The sequence below is a fragment of the Buceros rhinoceros genome, unplaced genomic scaffold (assembly GCF_000710305.1).
Source record: "Buceros rhinoceros silvestris isolate BGI_N320 unplaced genomic scaffold, ASM71030v1 scaffold1741, whole genome shotgun sequence".
Taxonomy (NCBI): Eukaryota; Metazoa; Chordata; class Aves; order Bucerotiformes; family Bucerotidae; genus Buceros; species Buceros rhinoceros.
In genome coordinates, this window is record NW_010395725.1 from 1300 (window position 1) to 11104 (window position 9805).

At 45.4% G+C, this 9805-nt stretch overlaps 1 protein-coding gene across 1 annotated transcript in view; it reads left to right on the forward strand.

Annotated features, from left to right (window-relative positions):
- The window catches only part of TTC12 (tetratricopeptide repeat domain 12), a gene marked incomplete at its 5' end in the record, with an annotated part of 16779 nt that overhangs the window by 1153 nt on the left and 5821 nt on the right, over positions 1-9805 (forward strand). Inside the window, 12 exons of the mRNA XM_010145625.1 lie at positions 440-517; positions 968-1089; positions 1903-1962; positions 2563-2634; positions 3794-3854; positions 4139-4327; positions 4887-4956; positions 6154-6242; positions 7304-7472; positions 7888-7980; positions 8171-8234; positions 9214-9348. Of these exons, the coding sequence (XP_010143927.1) occupies positions 440-517; positions 968-1089; positions 1903-1962; positions 2563-2634; positions 3794-3854; positions 4139-4327; positions 4887-4956; positions 6154-6242; positions 7304-7472; positions 7888-7980; positions 8171-8234; positions 9214-9348 (1202 nt within the window). The remainder of the gene's footprint in view (positions 1-439; positions 518-967; positions 1090-1902; positions 1963-2562; positions 2635-3793; positions 3855-4138; positions 4328-4886; positions 4957-6153; positions 6243-7303; positions 7473-7887; positions 7981-8170; positions 8235-9213; positions 9349-9805) is intronic.

Below are 9805 nucleotides of genomic sequence, written 5' to 3' on the forward strand. Positions count from 1 at the left end.
TCATGCCACTCCTCAAAGTCAAAACTAACTGTTGTAGTGACTGGATCAAGACTCAGTCAGATCTAGGACACGTTCAAGGACCTTACCAGTATGGCTGTGCTGCAGGGTTCTTGTTGGTGGAGTTTGTTATCCTATTCTGGCCCCTTACCTAGAAACTTAGCGTTCTGGATTTCAAAGGGAACAAGTTTAGCTCTGGAGGTGAAATACTTTCAGGCCAGAGTGCAAATCCTGAGTGGCAGCTTGTCAGTCGTGTTCCAGTTTAATTGTTGAAATGTCCCCTTATTGTTTTCTTTGTAGAGAAATGACTCAGAAATACCTTAGAAGTTACTTCTTTTTTTCCTCATCTGTAGATTGCTTTTAATGAAACTTGCTCTTCTTGTTTGTTTTTGTTTTTTTTTTTTGAAAACCCTAAACTACCGCCCACTTTCCTGGCTCTAAGATGCCTTTCTGGCAATTCTGGAAAAGGATGCAAAAGAACGAGCGAAACAAAGGAAGATAAATGAGCACTTAGCAAATGGTAATTGCTAAAGGCTTTTCTATCTAATGCCTTCAACACCTACTTAGCAGGAACTGGGCTGATTCAAGGGGCTGTTGAGCTCCTCTGTTACTGCCCTTGTGACGATCTTGCCCGCAGCATTGAAGAGCTGGGTGTAACAGGGGTAAACACTCCATGGAGTTATTGGAACCTGTTCCGCTCCATACTGCCCTTTCTGATACGGGTTTGGGTCAGAGGGAGCAAATTTGAGTGTTTCAGAAAACAAATGCTCAGTTTCCCACTGAAAGAGAAATGGGGATCACACGCACCAATAGCTCGGAAGTCCCGTGGCGATGAAGACAGCTGCAGTGGAGCTAGGCTGGAATTTGATGATTATTCCAACAGGAGAGCGTGGCCTCTGTTTCCTCAGTCACCGTCTGGGGAAGGGAAGCTCCCAGCTGTTATTGTGAATGCACGTTGGTTGTTTTGCAGCTCTGAAAGAGAAGGGAAACGATGCCTTCAGGAAAGGAGACTACGTCCTAGCCATTCAGAGATACACCGAAGGTCTGGAAAAACTGAGAGATAAGCAGGAGCTTTACACCAACAGAGCACAGGTCAGCGTGTGAAGTGAGCTACCGCTGTACTGCTTTTGTGTGCCTTTGCCAGGACCCGCAGCACACTGCTCTGTTATCTAAGCGATTTTCATGACAGCTAATAGACGTTGCATTACAGAGAGGCTTAAAGGGAGCAGACGCTTTTCCCTGGACATCCTCCACTACCAGGAATTAGTGAGTTCTGCTTTGCTGCCACGTTATCGACAGTGAATGTTGATGGTGACTAGAAGCTAACAGCAAGACAGTGCGGACTGAAGGGTTTAATCTTTCTACAGACTTAATGAAAGAGATGCACAGAGGAGATCGTTGGAGGTGTAAATTGTTTCCTCTTGATCAATGTGTCTGAACCCCTTGGAAGCTTTACTTCCTCTGAGATCAGTTCTTTCCGAGGGAGTGTTCTTGCCTGCTCCCTCTTGGATGTGACACAGGAGAACTTCTGCTCCTCCAGAATAAGGGAGAGAAAAGATCATTCTAGTTCATAGTTTTGCTTAAAGCACTGATTTTATTTGTGGGTTTTTGGGGGGTCACTTTTATAACTCTAGAACGTTAACATTTGCTTTATGTTCTCTACTTGCTTCGTGTGATACATATATGTGTATTGAATTTTGTTTTATTAAATATATTCTAATTAACAAGCTCTAAGGAGATGGAAGTCAAGAAACAGCTGGTAATTTTCCTGCAAAATGAATGCCTGGGCAAATCAACAGCCCCCCTTTTTTTTTTTTTTTGGTGAAACTAGCTGGTATTTGCACAACAGCTAGTGGAAGTTGTTTGAAGTATTCCTCTACCTGGACTCTCTTGGTTTTGTTTCAGGCCTACCTGAAGCTGCATGAGTATGAAAAAGCCATTGGTGACTGTGAGTGGGCTTTAAAGGTAACTTCAGGATTCGGTATTAGATGACCAGGTCAGGCGCTCCTGGAAGAGGGGTTTGTGTGTAACTGATGATCTGGAGACAGCTTGCTGAGGGAGGGGAACGGATGTGGGGGTGCTGCACAGATTCCCAGTCTGTTAGTGTTGAGGTAGATGCTTCCTCAATTTTTTTTTTTTTGGTGCACAGCTAATGAAAATTAGAACTTATTTCATTCCCAGCAGAACTAATCAAAAAACGAGGAAATTCTGCGCTATAGGAATTCTGCGACTATAGACTTGTTGATGCAGGCCTTAGCGTCATCTAACTGCGTGAGAATTTGCTTCTGTGGCTCGAAATGCCGTTTTCTGGGAAGGATATTAGCACCAGCTGCTTTCCACCCTTACCCAGACCAAAGCCTGTGTTCCCTACATAGGGAAGGAAAGTTGGCACCTGGGGTTAATAATTCAGCATATAAGCTTTAGATGACCCTAGGAGATGGCGTGAATACCCTCTTCTGTGCTTACAGCTATTTTGAACAGCTACAACTATTAATCAGAAAGCTGAAAAAAATCTTAAAGTTAAAATTTCTAACCATGTAATTAACATTTCCTTTTTTAACACAGTGCAATGACAACTGTATTAAGGCCTGGTTTTTAATGGGGAAAGCTCACCTCGCACTTCAGCACTACAGTGAGGTAAGCTGACTGAGTCCTGTGGCCGTGGGACCGTGTTTTGTTGTGCTTTTGCCGTGATGTTGTGGATGAGAGGCTGTTAGCCATGCGAGAGGCTGGAAGTGCCATGGCTCAGCTCGGGCGAGGATCGGAATGAAGGAGGGTCCTTGTCAGGTCCCGCAGGCTCTTGTGACTGCAGTCTACCAGCAGTGACTACGTTTCCCCCAAAGAGCCAATGGAGTAAAATGTATTCCATTTTTTTATCCTAAATCGCTCTGTGCAGCGGGTGTTATGAAACTGTGGCTGCATAGAAGTAAGAGATGATCGCACTTCACCTGTGGATGAGAAAAATCTCTACGTGTTTCAGGTGAAGTGAACTGTTAAGATGCCAGAGGCCAGGGAGAGTGATACAATTTTTCCCCCTCCCCCAAGATCCCAGTGAAATGAATGTTAACAAAAGATTTAATTCTGCATTTCATGTGTGAAATCCTAATGGCAGCACAAATACTGTTAAAGTAACGCCACATCCTACTGACAAATACTTAATCTGGAAATACACTGCCAGATGTTGTAGTACTGCCCTGACCCTTCACCTTCAAAAATAAAGAGGAGCCTGAAGAGGAGAGCAGGCAAAACCACTCCAAAGTGTCAGAAGTGACTTCACTAGAGAGAAGTGAGGAGCATGGACAGGACAAGGCTACATGAAATCCCCCTCGAGGGGTTCCTGGCAGCTTGATCTGGGAAGAAGGTTCTTCCCTGTTGGCGCTCAGTTTAGTTCTGAGCGTATGCTCAAGGTACAGAAAATGCGCAAACGGAAGGCGAAGACACAAGGTGCACGTGTCAGCTCCCTGCTGATAGCTACAGCTCGGCAGCGACGATGCTGTGCCTCAGTTCTGGTGTTCTCACTGGACCTGTGCTCTTTTCTTCCTAGGCTTGTACGCGAAATGTTCCTTTTAGTTTGAAACAGCGGGGGAGTGGAGGGACTGAGAGTAACGGTCAGCTCGCGCTTTTAATTATGAATGTTTTGACTTGCATGTCTCCGTAAATTTTATTTTTCACACTTACTGAGTACTGTGACCCAAGAACCTCTGAGCTTCAACAGGATGACTCTGACTAGGATAGAGTCTTTATCCTCTTCCTGTTTCTATCTGAAACTGATACCGTGTTTCTTTTCCATGTCAAGTCCAGGCAATGCTATGAGAAGATCTTACAAATCGATCCCCAGAAGAAAAGCCTATTTAAAGGTAAGACAAAGTTTTACGCTGTCGTCCCTTGCTTTCTGATCCGGCAGGAACTTAATCGAAACCTCTGTTCTGCTCTTCAGGACTTGTGGTGGAATGTCTTCGTGCAGCGGTTGTTTCTGATTGTTTCTCCTTTAAGCTCTCAGCAGAGCTGTGGGTCTTTCTGTACATCTGTATGTAGGGGGTAGAGCTCTCTCCATCGTGCAGTCAACTTCATTCCTTCACTTGAAACTTGACTGTACCCAAACATTTAACTGCTGTGCTTTGGTTGTGGTTTGATTTCCAAGATTGTGTCAATGAGGTAAACTTGGAGGAAAGAAGAGTGAACGACGAAGAGAGAGCAAGGAAGGAGGCTGAGTCTGGAAAGCTTGCTGCCCTGTCCGTAAAGGAACTGCTGCAGAAACTGGACAGGCCTGACCAGAATATCCTCTACTACACAGGAGGGATCAGGCTTTTGACAGGAGCTGTGAAAGACTGTAAGTATTTGATGCTAAGGTTGTTGATGGGGGAGTTGTAATCCAAGTAAATGAATACAAGTGGAGTTGTTCTTAAGGGAACAGGAAAAGCTATTCCTAGATTTAAAACATAAAATCAGCAGTGTTTAGTATTTAAAAATTCATGGCCAGTAGATACTCACTTATATTTTTTAGAACTAGACTGATGTTGTAGCTGAGCTGTTAAGACTTCTTAAGGACTCAGGTGTCTCAAGAGCCATTTCATTTATTTAGAAATATTTGTCATTCTCCGTTAAAGCATACGGATTTGCAAAGCCAGTCTCATGTTTCAGGCTTCCTAAAAATCCTTCAACTTAAGTCAGTTGTTCTTTACAGCACCAGGCATGAATTAGAGCAGTCTGCAGCTTCCAAGCTGCTCCTACTTCAAGTAGCATTCTTGGAGGTTTTCCCCTCTTTTAATGATGTTCCTTCCCCAAAGCTGTTGATCCAGTGACCTTTTCTTTTAACGCTGTGTTATAGAAGAGTGATACAACAGCCAGACGGATCATAGAGCTGATTGGTTTATCTCTGAATTTTGCAGGCACTGAGCAAACTTTATTTAGAACAAACAATGGATTCAGTATCCTCAAAGACAACGAGGTTGTCAGACGGTAAGAGCTCTCCAGAGGAGAAGAGTAGGGTGTTACAGCTTGAGGAGATGAAAATACTGTTTTCAAGAAACACAATCACCTCTTGAAATGCAGATAAAATTCCCAAAAGATAATGTAATAACAGATTTTAGTGTCTGAATGGACTGACTTGTACCCGACTCTTACACAAACAGCGCTCTCTTAGATGCACCAAACAGAATTCACGAATTCCTTCTCCTGTCTCCTCTTTCAGTACCGTTATGCTATCTCTCATGGTGAGAGCAGGTTTGGAAAAAAAAACCAACAAACAGAACAAAATATAACCAACCCAAAAAAGGCACCAAACAAACAAAAACCCAAAAAACCTGTAAGAAGAAAGCCCTTAGTTGCTCTGAGTATAGCTGGCTAGACTCCGTGGTGCTGTTAACTGCCATCGGTAGGTATTTGGCCATATAGCTCTGTGATGTAGCCTGGGAAACTCTTTAATCCTGTGACCAAGGCAGGGGCTCGTCTCTGGGGACCCGTATCTCCTGCTGCTGTACTGTCTTGCCTGCCGTTAGGTCGTGTTTTGGTGATCGTAAAACAAACCTGACTAGTATTTATCTGTATTGTTTTACAAGCTTCAGGGGGATCCTTGTCTGAATGTCTCTTTGAGTCAGGGTCAGGTAGACACTGGAAACAAGGCGTGTAGGAGACGCAGCTGGAAAATGTGGCACAACTAGCTTGGTTCAGCACAGCGGGGTCTGGCTGAATGGGGCAGGAGAGCTGTTCTTTAGGGGTTTTGGTGGGACTGCAGCACAGAGGCCTCTGTAGGGTTCCTCAGCATGCTGGGTGTTGGCTGCTAGCGGACCTAAGGGATGAAGCAATTCCGCATTTGCACAGAGGTTTTATGCCCATATTACACACAACTCTCTCAGCACAGAACTGGAGTTATCACCTGTATTGTGCTGGGAAATGCTGGTACAGAGTCTGTGTGTGCTGCGGGTAGAGAACAACTGGGAGATGATGAATCGCAGAGGTCTCAGGGGAGATGCTCTGGGAAACAAGTCTGAGAGTCCTAAAAACGTTCAACCACTGAGCTTTTGAAGTTCAGAGCTTATGAGCATCAGTGTTGATGTGGCAGATCCTCATCTCTGGGGCTTTGCTCGTTTCCCTGGCAAAGAGCTGATTGTTTGATCCGTCCTTTGGCCGTTTTACAAGCTAACGTTTCTAATTCAGGGGCTTCTGTGCCGAGAGAAAAAACCCTGCCGAAGTGGATCTGGCTGTTTCTCTTCTGTTCCTTTGGCAAGCTGTCTGCGCTGGGAATGGTAAAACCCTGGAATCAACATTAATCATTGTTAATGTACCGTTAATACGGCATTTACTGTGTCTAAAACTGCTGTTCGGCATCACCATCACTTTCCCAGAGCGCTTGGGTCTAGACCTTATTGGAAATGAAGTTACGCAGGTTAAATGCAAATGTTGGAGGTACACTGCTAGCAGCAACCACAATTCTGGTGGTTCTGTGCGTGACGAGCTGAAATTCCCAGTCTCTTCCTGTGAGCGTTTTAAGCCTACTGAAGGGGCGGAAAGAAAATTCCCTGTGATTATTGCTGCTCTTAAGAAAATACCACCTGTATCATTTTGTCTTTTTTAAGCAGTTACACCAGCAAAGAGCAGAGTTTTATAGAAGTGCCATTAGAGAAGGTGAATTCCTTTGGCATTCGCGGTCAGTAACCCCTGGGCAGGCAGCCCGTGCCTCTGCTTCTCGGGGGTACAACGTAGATGAGCAATGGGCTGGGGAGGTGGTGGGCGGTAAGGTGAGCAGAGCGCTGCAAGGAGAATGTAGAATGCTTGGTGCCAGCCCCTGTGACTTGTACCAGGGAATGCAGCTGATGCCCACGAGAATAGTCATGCTGCAAGGCAAGGGGAACCCCCGTCTCACCTTCCGCCTATAGGCACTAGCAGTAAATACCGAGTAACACGCAGGCTTGCATAGCTTACACGTTCGTTCCCTTGTGCCTGAAGAGGCTGGACCCTCGCAGTCTGCAGGCAGCTGAAGAAGCGGGGAGCACTTTGTGCTCACGATCACGGTGTCTCTGTCTGAAGAAGCACTTGGTGCCCACGAAACTCGCGTGTTGCTAGTGAGAGTAGAAATTCAAACACCAGAGTGTGTGGTGGAGTAACGGAGCTGAGAGAAGGTTAGTGGGTGCTCTGCCTTGCACAGCGCTGCTGCAGAGCGATGGTAAGATGAACACGTCAGAGTGAATGAGCACATTAGTGGGCGAAATAAACACATTAAATCTGTGAAATCAGTGCCTGGGGGAAAAAAAGAGTAAGGGGGATGCCATTGTGTGTGACGTTGCTCTTGGATATTCTCTTTTTTCAGAAGAAAACCAGCGTCTTCTATTGACTCACCCTGATGTGAATGCCCAGCTGCCAAAACTGCTCTCTTCTGGAGTACTGGAGATCGAACAGGAAACGTTGGCACTAATCTCCCTTTACTCAGCGAATGAGAATGGGAGGAGACTGCTGGTCAGGCACCAGGACCTAACGAAGTAATAAACACTACTCTACCTTGGAGAAATTCCCTGAATGCCGGGGTTCACAGTTGTTCAGAACTCCTTCCACTAGCAGCAAGGTGACAGGCTTCCGTCCTTGAGGGACCAGCCTAGCTAAGCGAAAGAAAAATATAGGTGTGCGTGGAAAACTCTAGTAAACTGTGTGTGTCTGAAGATGTCTGTGAAACTAAGCAGAGAGGGCTTGTTCCTGAGGTTGTGTTGGAATCTTGAGGCACAGTTACCTTTTTCAAACCAGCATGTGTTTGTCTAGCAGTGAGTCAGCAGCTTACACGGTTGTCTCGTAACAGCTCATGATTTCAAGCTGTGACTAGAAATAATGAATGCATAATTTGAATATGTAAACCACAGCTGGGACACTTTTTTTTGTTGTTGTTTCTTTTTGTAATGACAGCTGGCTGCCGATTTTGATGACGTTTGTCAACAGCCCTGATGCCAGGGCTAGCAGTGCCATGAACATCCTATCTGATTTAACGGAAGAGGAAAGGTAACCCGCGTTCTTCATTCGTGTTTATCGAGTTGTGCTTTGCAATGTCCTAGAGCTCGTGAGGGAGGCTGTGAGAACACGCTGCTGACTGATGTTCACCTTGTCTTCTGTTGCTCTTGTGGTGCCTTCATCTGTGATTTCTGTCTGCAGCTCTCAGTGTCCCAATACAGCTTTCTTTATCAACCAACAGGTTCAAAACCCAGAGTCGTGCTGTGCTTTCCAGGGGTGGTTTACCGTTATTCACCCAGCTGCTGGTATGAAAGAGCTCAGTTCTTGTTTTTCTGGTTTATTTTTAGGTAACGTGGCTGTGACCTCTCTTTCAAGTTTTACAGCCAGCTGCTGTAAAACAGAAAGAGCCCTTCTGTGGTAGAAGTACGGTAGTTACCGTGTCTCTCGTTCTGTGGGCATAAGAAAGTCAGTCTTGTCATACACTTTCCTCAGGAAAATGTTCTCGGTCTGCAATACTTAATGCTTGGTTTCTCCACATTGCTAGTTTTACATCCAGTGAAAACTCTAGGCTTGGTTGCAGATTCCCACTGGTAGGATTTCACCCTCAGCTTTGTGTTACGCTCCTCTCAATGTGACCTTAATCCACTGGCACCAACTGGTTATATTTTGGATAGGAACTCTTTCTGTTTCTTTCGTATCAGAGAGATCAGGGTGAAGAGATGACATTAGGCCTCGAGGCAGCGATGTTGAGTGGTTCAAATCCCTTCCCTGGCTATTGTTTTTCTTGAAACTACAAACTTAGAGGAGTGTTGATACAGAAACCTGTCCTCAGGAAGAGGGAAGATGATAGGGGAGGTTGGTTCTGTGGCAGAACGGCACATAGAGCTGTAAAGTAACATACTTCCACTTCTCCAAACAAGCACCAAGGCAATGCAGTAATTAAGCGTTTTTGTGTTGCTTGTTGCTTTCTCCCTTTGAACACAAGGGACTTAGAGCTGCAGCAGAGGCCGGTCCATTCTGTGACTGAAGTAAATTATAGTAGTAAATACTCACAGGCTGAGGTTAGGGGCCACAGAATCCAGCCACTTTTCCCCAAGACTCTTAAAACGTTATCAGAAGACTCATTGTGAAAATCAGGGTGATTTGCAAACTTTGGGTAGCTGGGATTTCACATAGGTGAGAGCTGCTGGAATCCCATTTTCCATCGTCAGAGGGATGGGAACAAGTATTTGTTTTTTCCTTGTTGTTTTTTCTTAATTTGTTACTGCACTCTCCGGTTTTTAGAACTCTGCCAAGCTGGTGAACCAGGCAGCCCTTGCCCGTTGCACTGGCATCATGGGGACCCTGTGTGCAGATGTCAACATCCGAATGCAGATGGCCGAGTGCAAGGAGTGCTGGCAAGCGTGCTTAAAGCTTGTGGTGAGGAAACCTTCGGCTCCCTAGAATGGTGTTTTCAGCCCTGTGGAAACAGCACTGGGGTGGTGACATGATCGCCTCCCCAATAGCTCTGAACCCTCGACTGAGATCTTTCACATCTGGTAGTTGGATAAAGGTCTCAAAGCAGCCCGTTGTTCACGGAAGCTGTGCGTCAATAGATGGGTGAAGGAGAGCGAGTGGCCCTTGCTGTGCGTGGCCCCTGTCAGAGTAAGGATGCGGTATGAACTCAAACGAAAGAACCCAGACAGTGGGAAGTGTGTTACCCTGTTAACAAGTTCAGTTGTCTCGTTAACTGCTGAACATCAGAAGTTTGTAATGTGCCGCTTTAGGTACAAAGTGAAACAAACACAAAAACGAATCTATCAAAAAGATGTCATTGGCTCCGGTGTCCACAGGGGTTTTTCTTCCTTCCGAGTTGGTGGTGTATCAAGGGAATGCC